General features: G+C 48.3%; 1 protein-coding gene across 6 annotated transcripts in view; it reads right to left on the bottom strand.

Moving 5' to 3' along the window:
* Nucleotides 1-18,470, bottom strand: part of PHACTR3 (phosphatase and actin regulator 3) — a 271,374-nt gene that overhangs the window by 241,985 nt on the left and 10,919 nt on the right. For 2 of the 6 annotated variants that reach the window (XM_015148692.3, XM_077952096.1), the window contains exon 1: nt 1,394-2,013. The exons of the other annotated variants lie outside the window; for them this stretch is intronic. In XM_015148692.3, coding sequence (XP_015004178.1) covers nt 1,394-1,511 — 118 coding nt within the window. In that variant the 5' untranslated portion in view covers nt 1,512-2,013. Of the gene's footprint in view, nt 1-1,393; nt 2,014-18,470 lie in introns of those variants that run through there. 6 annotated transcript variants of the gene reach the window in all.

The following is an 18,470-nucleotide window of genomic DNA, read 5'->3' as shown; positions in this document are numbered from 1 at the left end:
GCTGAATCCCCCATTCCTAGTAAAAGGATTAATTAAAGCCTTAAGGGTCTGCTATGGCAGCCTCTGCTTGAAACTCTAAGGAAATTAACTTGCCCTCCCAGATAAAGAAAAGTCAGAGATTTATTCAGGCTGGTACCTTAGTTTGACCAAGTGACACAGTGTCAATAGTCTTAACAAAGAAATCTTCCAATACTTGCACGGGTTTATTGTTTAAATTTTCAAATGGGGGGGGGGCTCCAGTGCCCACACAGCTGCCTGTAATGGGTCCTCTAGGCAGTTTATCGGGAAGCTCTGATGTGTTCCAGTGAAGGAATCCCTCCCCACAAAGCCAGTCTTCGGGCCCCAGGGATTATCTCTACTTTGATGCCCACCATTTAACATGATCAAGTCCCCATTTGGGGTTGTTGCATTTAGAGAGAATAAGTCCTCAAAGACAGGCAAAGCAACTTGTTATCAAAACAGAATCTACGAAGGAATTGTGCTTCTCTAAGACACAAAACTGAGTCCTGTGGCTTGATACCAAAACACCAGCTTTGATTCTTTTTTTGAACCCTACATTTCAGAAGCCCAGACTTCTCCCTGTGAAGTGAAAATTGCCTTCTGGTGGAGAGAGGTTTTAATGATCACTTTGCTTCCTGCGTCTCCATGGTGACAGGCGCACACAGCCCACCCCCCTCCTGCTTTATTAGGCCTTTCTTCCTCTCTGGAAAGTAATCAATCAAGCCCTATAGACGCCTTTGTGACCGGTTTTTCACCTAAACAATCAACGCTGCCATGGGGGTGGAAGAGTGGACGGAGTCCACACACTGTCACGAAACCGGGCTCTGTCCTGGCGCACGCCCCTCCTCTCCCTGCCGGCGGCTCTGCCCAGCACACCTGTCCGGGGGCTGGCGCGCCCAGGTGCGCCAGGCCCCGCTGGAGTCAGGCGCCCGGTGGAAGCCCTCAGCGCGGTGGCCTCAGCTGCGGAGCGCTGCCCTCCAGGAGCGGATGCCCAAGCGGGAACGTCCGGAGCTGGGGCCCGGCCGTGGGGAGGGAGGGAAGGGCCCAGAATCGGCGCTGGGCGGAGGCGGCCACGGTTCTGCCTATCTTCCCCCAGCCGGTCAGCACCCGAGGAAGGGAAGCCCCCTTCGAGGGGCCGGCAGAGCTCACCAAATGGAAAGGAGGGGAGGCTGCAGCGCCCGGCTCTACCCAGGAAATCAGCTCTTTTATGGACAAAGGGCTCCGAGCGTCCCAGCCCTGCGAGACTGGGGATAGGAACCTCGGGCCGAGAGCCGGTTCCTGCTGCGGCTCCCCGAATGCAGGCGGGGCGCGGAGCCGCGCGGGGTCCTGCTCCCAGGGCCACCTGCCTCGGGCCTCCCCGACCCCGCCCGCCGCCCCCCGCCCAGCCCGTTACCTGGGTTTTCCCCGGCGTCCGCGGAGGAGGTGGCCGAGGAGTCGGTGAGGACGCTGGGGTCACTCTGCGAGCGGCCCCGCGACACGAGGCAGCCGCTCCCGTCCTCCGACGCGGCCATGGGCCCGGCCGGCGCGGGGGCAAGTTAGAGCGAGCCGCGTGGAGTCAGAGCATCCGAGGCGGCCAAGGTCACCGGCGAGGGGGCTGGAGGGGGCGTCTTTTTAAAAAAGAAAATTAAAAAAAAAAAAAAAATAGAGGGCCGGGAAAGGAAAAGAGCTGGAGAAACACGCCGGGGCTGGCTTTAGGGCGGGGAGACAATAGCCTCGCTGGCTGCAGCCAGGCGCATCCCGGCGTGCGCGGCCTCGCTTTGTTATTTATTCGTGTTTATTCCCATTCTTCAGTCTATATATTCCAGGAAAAAAAAAAAAAGTTGAACCAGGAAATAAAAACTTTTTCTTGTCAGTGTTTATTGCGTGCTTGGGGCAGGGGGTGATGTCCTGGAACGTCTGGGGGCGCTCCCTCCCCCCACCCCACCCCCCACCCCCCCAGAAAAAAAAGGGAAAAAGAAGAATCTTTGCTCTTGCAATTGCTTTAATCTGAAAGCTGTTCTTGGAGCATCTGTTGGAAAACATTAGGATTCTCCCATCATGCCGCGCGAGAGGAGCATGACGTCACGGGAGAGGGGCGTGAGAAGGCGCGTGGCCACAGGGAGGGGTCGCTCATACCTGGACCGCGCGCCGGGGTGGGGGAGGCGGGGCTGGACCCCGGGTTAGGAGCCGCCCACCCCACCAACCTGTGCTCTAGAGAAACAAGAAAGCTTCCTAGTCCCGCTTCCTGCCCTCCCGGACAAAAGGGAACCCTGAGGGCCCCTAAATTCCCCAGCAGCTGCAGGCAGCTGGTTTCCCTGGTCCTTCCTCTCCTGGGACGCGGAGGCCAGAGGGTCCCGACGCGCCCACCCCGGCACCGGAGGGGAGCGACCCGAGGCTTCTTTCCCGCAACCACCTGGCCTGGGCCTGCTAGGGAACCCCCACACGACACTTCGAACCCTCGCTCTGAACCCTCCTCCCTGCCGGGGAGGGAGAGGGAGGAGGGCACGGGCGCTTTCCAATAAGGCTTTTCCTCAGACGCCCTTAGGAACCGGAGGGGCCAGGCACGGGAGGCGACACCGCCTAGGGCTGCCACTCAGAGATCTCACAGAGGTGTCCTCCAGGGTGCTAAGGAGCGAATCTCACAACCCCGGAGGTGGTGTGGGGTGAACACAGGCAGGCAGCTGCTGCTTCCCAGCCAGGGCAGGGAAGGAAGAAAGTCCAGGAAAGGGTAGAGAGGGGGCTGGAATGGTGCTGTCACCTGGCCTGGTTCTGGAAGGTGCCCAGAGGAGGAGGCATTTCAACAGACATCAGGATTCAAGGGCCATAGAGACACCTGGGGGAGGACACCCCCATTTTAGTTTCTCAAACAACCCCATGGGGCAGCCCCGATCCAAGTGCCCTTTGCAGGTGCTGGAACTGGGGCAGGGGGGTGGGGGGAGCGGGGAGAGTTGTTCACCAAGGGTCCTCCTGCTGGGGACAGAGCCCTCCCTGAGGCTGCCCCCATCAGATTAGCACCTACAGCAGGGCCTGGGAGTGCAGTGTGAGCGCTGGCAGTGTGGACAAAGTCCCGGTTAAGTGCCAAGGACAGAACTGAGCGGAGTGGTGGTGGGGAGGAGGAATAAAGTGGATGTTCACTCCATACAGAGCTTTGGGCTCTTAGCAGCAGCTACTTCAGCAGCATCGATCACCTCTAAAGAAAGGACTCATTCATTCATTCAGACTATGTGCAGAGTCAAGTGTGTGCCAGGCACCACACCAGGCATTAGCGACCTAGCAGTGCACAAACACAGAGACGCCCCAGCTCCTTGAGTCTTCCGGGAAAGGGGGAGGGTGAAGCCGAGAATGGTCACCAACACACTAATAAGATGCCCAAATAATCATTTAATTACAGTTGGCAATTAAGACCAGGAAACAAAGAGGAAACTGGTGGAAAACTGCTAGGAATAGATACGTTTTAGCCACATAAAAATGTGCTGGCTGGATGGTGATGTGGCCTGCCAGCCTTGGACTGAGCATTTTGCATGGGGACCTCATTCCTTCCTACAACTGCCCTGGTAGGTGAGAGCTTCTGTGGTCTCCACTTTTGAGATGAGGGCAACTTCGAGAGGTGAGCACTCTTGCCCAGGCCACAAGCCAGCACATGGAAGAGCTGGACCACAGCAAATGCTCTGGGCCCAGGGTCTCTCCAAGTGGGTATTCAACACCTCCCACTCCAAGTCCCCAGGGGCTCTCCTGACACACTGAGTACCGGCCCCACGGGAAGGTTTCTTGGGCCCCTTCTGAGTCTGGGTGAGTGAACACCTGAGACAGTTCAGTTCCATTGGAAGGAAGCCTGCAGCTGACCCAGCCGTGGCAGGTGCAGAGATGGTGGTGACCGGTAGGAAGGGATAGAGGCCAGAGACTGGCTATAGGTGGGGGAGAGGAGAAAGTTCATACCAGAGGTCTCCAGCTGTCTGTCATTTGCCAACCACCCCTACGTTTTTTAGCCTTCCCTATTTAAAACCTATCCTTCCATTAAGATCTGTCTTTAAATCAACTCTTTGCACCTAAACACATTTTTCTTTTCTTTCTCTCACTCTCTTTTTTTGTTGTTCCTTTCTTTCTTTCTTTGTTTTTGGTTTTTTTTTTTTTTTTTTTTTTAGAGTTTCGTTCTGTTGTTCAGACTGGAGTGCAGTGGCTATTCACAGGGGCAATCCCAGTGCACTACAGCCTCGAACTCCTGGGCTCAAACAATCCTCCCACCTCAGCCTTCTGAGTACTTGGGAGTATAGGTGTGCACCTCCACACCGGGCCGACATGCATGTTAAAGGAAGCCTTCAATAGGACTGATGGAGCACAGCCTCGCTGACTGGCATTGGTGGGAAGGACCACAGTGCTAACTCAATACCTGAGTCCACTCTTAGCCTGAGCTGGCTCCTGTGTGGTTAAAAAGGCCCCAAGGGTGAGAGAGGAGGTCAGTCAGGCAGGCACCGAATAGAGACATCCTTCTCAATGTTACCAGAAGGAACTTTCTATCTAAGCCAATGTTACTGCCTTGTCCGTGTGCCACCAGAAATTATCCCTAGTCCCTTCAGATGGTTTACACTGCAGCACCCATTCACCTACTCCACCAAACTGTGTATGGATGAGGATTAAAAACATGTAAAAGGGTAAGACTTGGCATTTGAGCTCAGGAGCCCACATGGAGTGGGGAAGCGGAAGATGAGATGCAACCAGGTTTTATTTCTTAGAAGTATATATTTTAGCAAAGCACTGTGGTTTGTTAAAGGTAGGTAGAGATGGAGCTGTTCATTATATTATTCTTTGGCTTTGAGATGTTCCATACTAAAAATAGTTTTAAATTTAAAAAAGTTAGCAATCCCACCTCTACTGATCAATGGAAAATAATAAGGTCTCCAGGTAAATTGCCTGCAGGAGAGATTTTGGCCTTCAAAGTCGGTCATCTCCAGACCATGACTGGCTTGAACCCTGTGAGGATCTGGCCCCCACGGTGTGCGAAAGGCACCTGTTTGGAGGAGGGTTTCCAGCCTTGAGGGCCCTCAAGAGGTTTTTGTGAAAGTCACCAACTGTCCCTCCTCAACAAGATCCCTGGCAAGGGATGGATTTGGAAGGCCACTGCAGAAATCCTATTGGAACGAACAAAGCTTCATAATGGCCAAAAAATTACGAAGAACCCAAACGTCCATGGACTGATAAATGGGTAAATAAAATGTGGCCCATTCTTACTGTAGGACAATATGCAGCCATGAAAAGGAGGGACGAGCTGACACGTGCCACAATGCAGATGAACCTGGAAAACATTACACAAGTAAAAGAAGCAGTGACAAAAGGCCACATGCCACATGAACCCAGTTATATGCAATGTCCATCAAATCAGAAAGCAGATCTGTGGATGCTGAGGATAAGGAGCGGGGGAAGAGAAGGGCTGACTGCTAATGGCTACAGAGTTCCTTTTTTGAGTGCTAGAAATGTTCTAAATGTTCTAAAATTAGATTATGGTGATGGTTTTATAACTCTGTAAATATACTAAAAACCACTGAATTTTATACTTTAAATGCATGAACTTAATGGTATGTAAATTCTTTCAATAAAGCTTTAAAAAAAAAAAGCACATAGAGGCACTAGGCTGAGCTTTGAATTTGGAGGATTGGGTTCCGCTTCTTGCCCTGGTGGGCATAATCACAATGAAACCCTCCGTCTCCACCCAGATTCCAGATCAGATAGAAGCTCATCGAGGGGCCCTCCTTCTGCTCCTTGATCGCCTTGGTCAGAAAATCCAAAGCCATTTCCTGACTCAGGGCAGCCCTGATAAGCCAACACCACTCCCTGAAGAACCACAAAGGTGGGACAAAGTCAGTCCAATTTGCCCAAGTCCCCTTCAAAACTCACAAAACTGCAAAGGCAAAGGCAGTTTCCTCTGCCCAGGGGCAGCCAGGGAACACATCACTGCAAAGATGGCTCAGGGATGGCAGACTCCCTCCAACACACAGTGCAGGTATGAGGTACTCCCGCTCATTAGGGAGTGGTGAGGAATGGTACCCCAAGACCAACTCCACCCCCACACACCTCCCAAGTTGGTCTTATTCTTAAAACAGGTACAGACCAATGGATGCATCCAACCATCCAACATTTCCTAAGCATCTATTCTGTGCCCAAACAGGCACTTTGCCAGGAACACCATCATGAATGAGACATGATTGCACATTGGCTTTGTGGAGCTTGAGGTCTAGCACAGAAGACAAGATTGACTAATATGAATCAATGGATCAATCAATTTCAATGAGTACAGAGTGCAGGATAACTCATCTGGAGCAGAGAGGGAGCCTGTTTTGAAGAAGCGATGCTCTGGAAGTACGAGGGCCAATGGAAGCCAACTGGACATGCAAGTAAGGAAGGGTGCCCCGGGCAGAGGGAACAGCCTGAGCAAAGACCGTGAGGTGGGAGCAGCATGGAGCCCTGAAGTTCCTGCAAAGAGGCCAGAGCAAGGGTCTGCGGCCACAGAGAGGTGATGACCCAGACCATGCAACATCTCATGAACCTCAGGAAGAACCTGATTTTGTTCCAAGGATGGTAGAAAGCCACTGAGGCAGTGGTGGGTCTCCAGAGCATCCTTCTGGCTGCTGTTAGACAAGGGACACATGGGGCAAGGGAGGAAGCAGCAGGATGGACTAGGAGGCTGGAAATCATCCTGGTGGGTGATGGCAGCAGCCTGGCCCAGCAGGGATAGTCAGAGGCGCCCAACAGGTTGGACTCAGTGTCCTCTGAAGGTGGCTCCCACAGGTTTGCGATGGCTGAGCTACGGGGGACTAGAGAGAGAAGCCAAGAATACTTCCAGGGTTTTTTTTTTTTTGCTGTCTAATTAACCATTTATGACGGGGTAGAACTGAGGTAACCAACAAGTCTGATATTGACAACAGGGTGGGTGTGATGCTATTTCCTGGGTGGGGAGGATCAGATTAGGGAGGGATGAGGCAGAAAAGAGGAGGAGCTCCATTTGACAAGCAGCCTTTGGGGTGATGTGGAAAAGTCTGCTGCCCTGGCTCAACAACCATTGATACTCACAGGCACCATCTACTTGATCAGGGCAGGCAATGGAAGGTCATATGCTCATACCAGTTGCAAATGAGCATGGTCACAGTTCCATCGTGGCCTTTCCATGGCTCAAAGGGCAGCTGTTAAACCAACCATGGTGGTTGTTCTCCTGAGACCCACCCACCGTGGGTCTTCAGCTCCAGGTAAACCCAACTTCTGAAGGGCCATTCCAATCCAACTGAACACACTTTTAAGGCATCCAGAGTGTGTCGCAATGGGGTTGTAAATTGAAACCAACCACTGGCCTGAGGCTACTTCTTGCAGACACTTAGACGTTAGCTCAATTCTGCAGTTTTCTTATGCTACCAACTGCTTTCCTAGGGCCCTGGCAGCCTTGAAGGCCCCTGGAGGAGCTGAGGGGCCAAGGACCTGGATGGTGGCAATGTCAGCTCCACAGGCACAGGGATTTTTGTTGTGTTTGTTCACCCAAGAATGTGCCTGGGAGGTCGTAGTCTCCCAGTACATAAATATCCATTGATGCATAAATGAATGAATGTGCATGGCGGAGCCTATCCAGGCAACTGCCCTGCTCCAGGAGTGAAGGCTCAGCCTCCCCACGGTCCAAGCTGGCTCCAGGCTTTGTGGGACTGAGGGGCTCACCCTCCCTCTGCTGCCTCAGTCCCCCAGGACAATCTGGTTTCTTCTCTGGGGCTCCAGGGAACTCTTCTTCACCCTTAATGTAAAAATAACTCATTCAGCAAACTTCAAATGCTTAAGAAGAACTGCTCAAGCCACCATCTCAGGCTAAACTCATAGGGAACCATCTAAAGAGAAACAAGAAGGCAAAACACCAGTGTGGGAGTTTCAGGACCCAAGAAAAGATGAAGGCAAAACAACCACGCTGCCGGAGGCCAGGTTCGTTAGGTGGGCAGCTGCGCCCTCTGCTGGGCACCTGGGAAAACAACACCTGAAGTAGTGGCGGGTGGGAATGGTCCTTGGACCCGGCTTGATGACATAACCTTGAATTTCACTTCCTGCACCTTTGACCACATCCTTGAGGGACTCTCTACCTAGAGCTGTGACCATAGACTACCCAGAGTGGTGCTCAATGCAATGCCAACCAAGGCTTTTTAAAAACAACACACCCAGCTCTTCTAGAACCAAATCCCTGATTTTGCCATTCCTGGCTTCTGCCCTGAAAGGCATTGGCAGCCAGAGTTGCCCTCAAAAAATGTGGTGTGGGCATCCCATGGCTTCCTGGAGATGTGCCCAGCCCTCCTTAGGATCAAGTCCACTCAAGCTGTCTAGGGCAGGAGCCACAGAGCCAGGCACAAGATCGGGTCCCAACATTTTCTGACTGTGCGGCCGCGCTGAGCCTCGGGGTGTAAGTGAGAAGAAGAGAACCTACCTTACAGGGTTTGGGCATTTGCCACAGCACACAGAAGCCCTCAATATGCTTTCACCATTAGCAAAACAAAAAGTTCCTTGTGCAAGACCATCTGCCCTTTGATATTCTCCTTCTGTGCCCCCAGCACATCCAGGTGACTGGGAGAGGAGCCTATGAGGCAGCAGAAATAGAAGACAGAACCCAGAGCAGAGAAACACCACCCAGCGCTGGGAGGCTTTTGACAGGGAAGGCGGAAAGCAGCCGCACTGGCCCCTGCACTCTTGTGTCATGGGCCACTGACCCACCTTGTATGTTGACAGCACACAGCTGTAGACCTCCATCCAGGTGACTTTTCCTCCATCCTGGGTCCCCCCATGCAGTGACAGACACTGCATGCTCCGACTCTAGCTAATGAAAGCAGAAGAACAGGCTTCTGAGGCCTCTGGGAAAGACTGCTGATAGACAGAGAGAGCCACTTACAGAAAAGGCATTTGTCACCATTGCAGGTGCAGTTTGCAGTCCTGACTGCATTCCTGCTTCCTGCCCTGGAGTGCCCTGTGGGGCCTGGAACTGCAGCAGCCAGCCTGTGACCCTGTAGTGACACACACGAGGATGAAACGCTAACAGCAGAGGAAGACCTTCACCCGTCTCCTCCCTGATCTCTTGTAAAGGGACCAAACATCCTGCTGGCACAGGCCTCTGATGGTTGGGTTTTCATTTACTTAACACTTAGCTCTTACCATGTGCCAGTCATTGTCCTAAAAACTTTACAATGATTGACTTGGCTAATGCTGAAACTACCCAAATCAGGTAGAACTGTGATTGTCCCATTTAGCAAATGAGAAAAATGAGAGGCAAAGTTCTTAAGTACTTGCCCCAGGTCACAAACCTGCAAAGCCAGGACTGGATCCCATGTCATCAGCTCCAGAGCTCAGTCTGTTATTGCATCAAATATACCCCAACTCACACAGGCAAGAACCTCATGCTTATGCTGGGTTCCCTGAAAAGTCACTTACGATGATGAAAAAGGAGGAGGAAGTATGAAAGGAAGAGGAGGAGGTAACAAGATTACTGATGACAGCATTTTTGTAGAGCCTAGAGCTTACCAAGGACCTCACATGCATTGATTTATAATCTTGTGAGGCTGGACTAATCATCCTCTTTTTACAAACAATGAAGTTGCGGCTCAGATAGGGTATTTAACAAGGGTTAGCAACAGGACAGAAAAGGAGTCCTACATTCTTTCCATAACACCAGCTCCAGCTCATCCCTCTGGCCTCCCTAACCCACCAAAATCTCTACCAGCAACCCTGGCTTACAAAGCAGACATTTGCTCAACAAACATGGACCAAACACTGAAACCACACCAGGTCCTGTCCTGTGTGCTGCCAGGCACAGGATGGCCTGGCCCAGTCTGCATGGTGAAGGGGTAAGGCATGCCCGACACCATCACAGCATGGAGAGGTAGGAGTGTGTAGAGCCACTGGCCAGGCTGGGAAACTCAGGGAAGCTCCAGGAAATGGCCTTGCATTGGTACCTGCACGTGACCTATATTTGTTGAGTATCTGCTATGCACCAGGCACTGGCAATCAAGCAGTACACAAAACAGATGCAAAAATACACCACCGCCCTGCTGTGCAGACCTCGGAAGGACACAGAGGAATTTGCTCAGCAGATGCACAAACTATGCATGCCGGTGTCCAGAGGTGTCACATGCAGAATAACTCATCCAAATCAAAGATAATTATCAGACAATAAAACGTTTTTGAAATTTTTAACCTAAGAATTTGAACAGGCATTAAAGTGTACTATATTCACAAAATGAAATACCATACAACAGTGAAATTAACCAGACAAAAACCTGGGTATCACAATATTCCATTAAAGAAGACTATGCTCTATTTTATTCCATTTACAGAAGGTTCAACACCAGGGCCAGGCATGGTGGCTCCTGCCTGTAACCCAGCACTTTGGAAGGCCAAGGTGGACAGATCTCTTGAGGTCCGAAGTTCAAGACCAGCCTGGTCAACATGGTGAAACCCTGTCTCCACTAAAAATATACACACAAAAAAATTAGCCAGGCATGGTACTGTGTGCCTGTAGTCCCAATTACTCAGGAGACTGAGCCAGGAGAATTGCTTGAATCTAGGAGGTGGAGGTTGCAGTGAGCCAAGATCATGCCACTGCACTCCAGCCTGGGCAACAGAGTGAGCTCTGTCTGAAAAAAGAAAACAAAGAAAAATAAAAACCAGACAACACTACTTGATGGTGTTAGACTGCAGAGAATAGCTACCCATGGAGGAGGGATTTTGTTAAGAGGGGACACAGGGGGCTCTGGGATCCAGGTTATGTTCTGTTTCTTGAACTGGGTTCTGCCTACAGAGGTGTGTTCACTTGGTGAAAATTCATCAAGATGAATGCTTATGGTATGTGCACTTTTCAACATGAATCTTACAATTAAGAGTAAAAATTAAAAGTAAAGTAAAGAAGAAAGGCAGAGCAGACTTCAGGGCGAGAGAAGCTACCAGGGACAACAAAAGGCATTACATAATGATAAAGGAGTCAATTCTCCAAAAAGACAAAACAATCCTTAACATGTACGCACCTAATGACAGACGTCAAAATCCATGAGGCAAAAATTGACAGAACTTCAAAGAAAAAAATAGATGAATGCATGATTAAAGTTGTTGACGGCAACACCCCTCTATCATAAACGAACAGACCCACAAGCACAAAATCAGTAACGACAGAGTTGAACTCAACAGCACCATCAATCACCTGGATGTAACAGACATCTATAAACCACTTCACCCAACAACAGTGGAATACCCATTCTTCTCAAGCTCACATGAAATATTCACCAGGATAGACCACATTCTGGGACACAAAATTCGCATTAACAAATTTATTATTTTTATTTTTGAGAGGCTGGAGTGCGGCGGCATGATCTCAGCTCACTGCAACCTCCGCCTCCCAGGTTCAAGTCATTCTCCTGCCTCAACCACCTGAGTAGCTGGGACTACAGGCGCCTACCACCACGACCAGTAAGTTTTGTATTTTTTCAGTAGAGACAGGGTTTCACCATATTGGACAGGCTGGTCTCGAACTCCTGACCTCGTGATCTGCCCGCCTTGGTCTCCCAAAGTGCTGGTATTACAGGTGTGAGCCACCATGCCCGGCACGTTAATAAATGTAAAAGAAATCACACAATATCTGCTCTCGGGCCACAGTGAAATTAAACTAGAAATCAATAACAAAAAGATAACTGGAAAATCTCAAAACATGGAGATTGAACAACACACCTCATGCGCCACACAGGTTAAAGAAGAAATCTCGAATGAAATTTAAAAATATTTTGGACTAAACAAAAATAAAATACAACTTATGAAAATTTGTGAGTGCAGTGAGAGCAATGTTTAGAGTGAAATTTGTAACATTGAATGTATATACTAGAAAAGAAAAAGATCTAAAATCGGTTATCTAAGGTTCTACCTTAGTAAACTAGAAAAGAAGAGCAAATTAAATCCAAAGCAAGGAGATACAAAAATAATAAAAATTAGAGCATAAATCAATGAAATTCAAAATAGAAAATCAATAAAGAAAATCAATGAAACCAAAAACTGATACTTTGAAAAAAATCAATAAAATTGTTAAGTCTGTAGCTAGACTAGAACATAAGTGAGAGGACACAAGTTACTAATATCAGAAATGAAAGAGGGAACACACATTGCAGATCCCATGAACATTAAAAGGATAATGACGGAATACTCTGAACAATTCTATGTCCACAAATTTGACGGCCTAGATGAAATGACCCAACTGCTTGAAAGACACAATCTGACAAAACTCAGACAGGTTTTCAACATTGTGTGTCTGTTCAACATTGTTCAAGTTCAACTAATGCCATAAGACAGGAAAAGGAAAAAAAAAAAGTACCTAGATTAGGAAGGAAGAAATAAAACTGTCTTTGTTCACAAATGACATGAAAATCTATGTAGAAAATTAAAAAAAAAAAAAAACTCTACCAAAAAGCCCCGTGAAACTAATAAATTATTATAGCAAGGTTGTAAGATACAAGGATAACATACAGAAGTTAATCTCTTTCTATAAACCAGCAATGAGCAAGTCACCCCCAAAAATAAAATACCTAGGTATACATCTAACAAAATATGTATAAGATTTGAGGAAAATTACAAAACTGTGATGAAAGAAATCAAAGAACCAAATAAGTGGGGAGAGAATCCATGTTCATGGATGGGAAGTCTGCTCAATACTGTCAAGATGTCAGTTCTTCTCTATTTGATCCATAAATTCAATGCAATCTCAGTCAAAATCAGTTGTGACTATTCACAAACTGAACCTAAGGTTTATATGGAGAGGCAAAAGGCCTAGAATACCCAACACATTGTTGAAGGAGAAGAACAAAGTTGGAGGACTGGCATTCCTGACTTTAAGACTTACTATAAAGCTACATTAATCAAGACAGTGTGATATCGGCAGAAAAACAGACAAATAAATCAGTGGAACTGAATAGGGAGCTCAGGAATTGATCCACGTAAATATAGTCAACTGATTTTTGACAAAGGATCCAAGATGATATAATGGAGAAAAGAAAGTCTTTTCAACAAATGTTCTCAAACAGGTGGACATCCACATGCAAAAAATAACTGAATCTAGACATAGGCCTTATACCCTTCACAAAAATTAATTCAAAATATATCATAGAACTAAATGTAAAACAAAAAAATGTAAAACTCCTAGAAGGTAACATAGGAGAAAAGTCTAGAAAACCTTATGTTTTGTGAGGACCTTTTAGATACAATATTATGGCATCATCCTTGAAAGAAAGAATTTATATACTGGACTTCATTAAAATAAAAAAAAGTCTACTTTGTACAGGCACTGTCAAGAGATTGAAAAGAGAAGCTGAAGACTGGGAGAAAATATTTGTAAAAGACATACCTAATAAAGGACTGTTATCCAAAATATACATAGAATTCTTGAAACCCAACAAGAGAATGAAAAATTTGATTTAAAAATGGACCAAAAGCCTGAATAGACCATCTCACCAAAATAACCTACAGATGCTAAATAGTACATGAGAAGATGCTTCAAACCTTATGCCATTAGAGAAACGCAAACTGAAACCACAACAAGAGACCATTACACACCCATCGGAATGGCCAAAATCCAGAATACTGACAATACCAAATGCTGGCGAGAATGTGGAGCAACAGGAACTCTCATTCACATTCACTGCTCCTGAGAATACCAAATGGTGCAGCTACTTTGGAAGACAGCTTGGTGGTTTCCTACAAAACTAAAAATCCTCTTACCACCCGATCCAGAAATCACCTTCCTTGGTATTTACACAAAGAAGTCGAAAACTCATATCTACACAAAAACCTGTACATGAATTTTTTTATAGCAACGTTATTCATAATTGTCAAAATTTGGAAGCAACCAAGATGTCCTTCAGCAGGTGAGTAGACAAACTATGGTAGATCCAGACATTGGAATATTATTCAGTACAAAAAAAATGAGATATAAAGCCATGAAATGATATGGAGGAAATGTCAATGCACATTCAGAAGCCGATCCGAAAAGGCCACACACTGTATGATTCCCCCTCTATGCTATTCTTGAAAAAGGCAAGATTATGGAGACAACAAAAAGATGAGTGGATGCCAGGGGTTGCAGAGAAGGAAGAGAGGAATGAATAGGCAGAGCACAGAGGAGTTTTAGGGCAGTATCTGTATGATACTATAATGAGGGGTAGGTGTCATTATAAATTTGTCTGAAAATTGACTGATTTTGTCTTAAAAAAATGAACAAACTGGTCTAAAGAATGAGTGAATGTACATCACCAAGAACACACCCTAATGTAACCATGGACTGCGGGTGATGTTCCTGAGTCCATGTAGGTGCTCTGGTGGGGGATGTTGATAATGTGTGGGGCTATGCATGTGGGCACGGGGGTCTATGGAGTATCACTGTTCCTTCCTCTCGGTTTTGCTGTGAACCTAACACTGGTCTTAGAAAGAAACAAGGGTCGTGGTTTAGAAATACTGGTGCAAAGGCTTGAGCGGAATAAGGGAATCAGCCCTAGGCACAGGGCTCTCTAAGGAAAGGGCATGCCAGGCATGGGGAACAGAACACACAAAGGCCCTGAGATGGGATCTGCTTGGAAGACATTTGTAGGCTCATATACAGCAACTGCTGTGATATACTGTTAAAAGAACTATCAAGGTGTGCGGGAGCATACACAGAATGGGAATGTTGTGTCTGTGTGTGTGTGTTTCAAAAGCCGTGCACAAAAGTTTTGTGTAGACCTTCCAGAAGGATTCAGAGGCAACACTGGTGACTTTTTAGAGCGACAGCACTTCTCTGGGAGCAGCCAGAGAAGACCCAGAGGCCTGGAGAGTTGAGGGGCAAGAGAAGCTGATTTTTGCCATATATCCTACTGTATTATTTATATTTTTACCATATACATCTATCACTTTATAGAAAAACAACACAAAATAAAGTAACAGAGGCCTTGGCCCTGCTGCAGGGAGCCACATGGTTTCTGCAGTGACACCCTCAGCCCTTTAACATTCACAGTTCTCCTGACGCCATGGGCGAAGGGTCTGGAGAGCTTTGCAGAAATGGAGTCACAGTGGATCTCAATGGGTCTCAATGGGTGAGATCAGCCATGAGCTCTCCCCCAACGGCACTGCACTGTGGGAAAAAGAAGGCAGAATCCCCTAAAGAAAGGAATTCACCCTGGCTCCCGTGATAAGGAGCTGGAGTTGCTGGTGCCCCAATGTGGTCCCTGGTCCACTTTACCCAAAAACACTGCAGCGGTCTTCCTGAGGCCTCAGCTTCCTCATCTGTACCCTAAAATACCCATCAAGTTCCCCGCATGGTGTCACTCAGGAAGATGTGGAGGCCAAGACCAGAGCCGGTGCAGGGAGATGAGTGAGGAGCCTTGCCCGGGTGGAGACCTGTGAAGTGGATGCTGACGGGAGCCACTAGAAGTGGGGAACTGAAGCACTGGGGCCCTGTGGGAGGGACTGCGATGGCTCAGCCTGGAGGGAGGAGCAGGGGCCTTCGGAGAGGATGAGATGTGTCCATGCGAGGGACAAGAATGGCCAGAGCCCTGTCAAGGGCAGGCTGGGGCTGGTGCAAGTTGCTGGGGAGGCTGCCTCATCCCGGGCACTGCACTATGCACTAGAATGTTCTACGAGAATGAAGATGCCGTGTGTGGCACTGCTCATCATGGAAGCCACAAGTGTTGAGAGTGCTTAAAATGTGGTGCGTGCTGCAGAGGACCTGAATTTTTCATTTCATTTCATTTTAGTTCATTTAACATTAAAATAAATTTCAACAGCCACATACGGGACATGGGTCCTGCACAGGACAGCGCAGCGCTCAGAGATGACGGTGATTAGGTCATGAGGACCCCACCCTCATCAATGATGAGTGCTTTATAAAAGAGGGTCCAGGCAGCCCTGTGTACATCTTTCTCTTGTGAGGATGTAGCAGCAAGGAACCATCTCTGAGGAACCGGCACTCACCGGACAGCAAATCTGCCGGCACCTTGATCTTGGACTTCACAGCCTGCAGAACAGTGAGCAATAAACTTCTGCTGTTTCTAAATTATTCATCTAAGATATTTTGTTGTTGCAGCCCAAAAAGTCTAAGACAGGAACCAGTAGAGCTCCTGGAGGCCACGGATCCAGGAAGCAGGAGGGTTGGCATGGGTCTGTCCCCTCAGGCCTCCTTCTTAACCACCAGGCTCTATCCCCTGTCCCCAAGGAAGGAAAGAATAAACAAACAGGCAAAGTTGAAAGTCTAACACCAAATGCTGGTGACGAGGTGGTGAAACAGGCACCACAAATGCAGGGTGGGACTGAAACCAGCAACCGGGACGACTGGCTGCATCTGCCCAAATAGAAAATGTCCTGTCCCAGCTCATCCAGTTCTTGTCATCTACTCCAGAGAAACCCCAAACACAGGAAGGTATGCATGAGGCCGATCAAGTGGAAACAACCTAATTGTCCCTCACAGCAGAATGGTTGCCCTATGGCATATCCACACTAGCGAATGCCACTCAGCAGCTTCTTCTTACTGCAAAAGATCTTTGTAGTCTAACATCATTGGAGCTCTTATTTCTTGGGCTAGTACACGACAGAATAACATAACATTGCCATAATCACTCATGGTGAACACAATCATACGCACGCACACACGTGCACACATGGGTGCATATACGCTCACCAGTACCATATATTTCCCACAGATACATATGACTACGGAAGCACAGGGCGGATATTCTGGACATCTCTGTCCTCCGTGGTAAAACAGCTGCCTACAGAAGTGGAGAGAAGGGCCTGGACTCCACGATGGCAACTGTCCGAGCTCCCTGTGCCACTACTCAAAATGCTTTCATTTTAGCCAGGAGGAGGAGCTCATGAGATATTTATATAATTAGAATGTTAATAATAAATAAAAGAGCAAATCTATAACCCTCTTCTAGAATTAGCATTGTTGTACACACTATTAGGTGTTTTCTTCTTTAACCTTTAAAGGAAGATCGTTCATGTTTAAATAATGCCCTTTGTCACCCAAACATGTTCTCCTTCTGCCAATGCAATGTGTACATTTCCTATGTTTACTGGATTTATATACTTAAGAGAGTTGTTTCTTTTCCCAGCAGAGTCCATGGAGCTTGTGGACTCACCACAGCGCAGATTCATGCCACCAGCACCCCATCGCAGCAACTCTAGATTAAGTACTTTACAGAGTAACAATTCAAAAGCAGCCTCGTAGCCTGAGCTATAAATTACAGAAAATCCATAGCACTAGGCTTACAGGTAGTGCTTTAAATATAGATCATACGTTCTACAGCCGTAGCAATGATGATCCCAAGAATCAACCTGTACAAACCTATAAATAGTGACGGCTGTCTGTGTTTGCACAGAAGCTGTGATCTCTCTTGGCGCCCACCATTCATTAAAACCAATGTGCACACTGAAGCTGGTGGGTCCATCGGGATTTCGCATTTGGGGAAAGCAATTATGTAGGCAATTAAATTCTGGCGCCCTCACCAGCCTTCACTCTGAGATATTAATAATTGTGCAAGGGTTTTCCAAAGCCTACGGGGGAATAACATTCACTTCTCTATTTGGCAGGGGGCTCTGCCGTCGCACAACTTGGGATGCGACAAAGATTACACCTGGTACTTCAGACTGCAGTTTGGGGTCACAGACCCTGCTAGTTCTTTTCAGTCGCTACTTGGGAGGGATCTGTGAGTCTACACACTGCAGCATAAAGGGAGCCTCCCTGTTCCTGGGGATGGGCCCTGGAGGGCCATCAGCAGCTGGGAGTGAAGGTGCAGACATTAGAACAAGGTAGGCAGGTTCTGCTCCCATGGAAACCTGGGACTCACAGCAAAGATGGGAAATAGAGCCTTCATTCGGCAACGGGCCTGAAGACCGCAGACTCGCCAGGCGGGAGGAGTGTCCCTGAGATGCAGGCCCTGCTTTATATTTGATCATTTGAGTCTCTCATTCCTCAATTCATGTGCTCACTCATTCAACCAGTATTCACTGAGCACAGGGCCTGTGCCAGGCATGGGGGCCAGGCCACGGGGGTGGGGGGTGGTAGGGGCAAGACTAGCAAGCACAGGGCAGTTGGAGGGGCTAAGAAGCAGCCAGGGGTGTGGGGTGGGGCAGTACTGGGAGATGGTAGGAGGCTGAGGGTGGGGACAGGCCTCAGGACTCAAAGGACTTGACCTTTGGGCTTGACCTTTGGACCTTTGACCTCAGGACTTGACCCAGCATGAGTGGAAGCATGGATTTTATCCTGGGAGAAACAGGAAACCTGGGAGGGTCTCCAGCCAGGAAGAGCTGAGCAGATTGACCTCTCCTGGAAGGGCACTGGGGCCACCAGATAGAGGATAAAGTGGGCAACAGCAGAGATGGCCCCGGGGACCAGGGGTGCGGGGCTGCTGCATCCGACGGGGAGAGATGGGGCAGCCTGGACTGGGACAGGGGTGACAGAAATGCTGAGTGAGGGGGCGGATCCC

Source organism: Macaca mulatta, chromosome 10 (assembly GCF_049350105.2).
Source record: "Macaca mulatta isolate MMU2019108-1 chromosome 10, T2T-MMU8v2.0, whole genome shotgun sequence".
Lineage (NCBI taxonomy): Eukaryota > Metazoa > Chordata > Mammalia > Primates > Cercopithecidae > Macaca > Macaca mulatta.
Note: the sequence above shows the minus strand (reverse complement) of the source record. Positions and strands in the feature narration are given on the sequence as shown.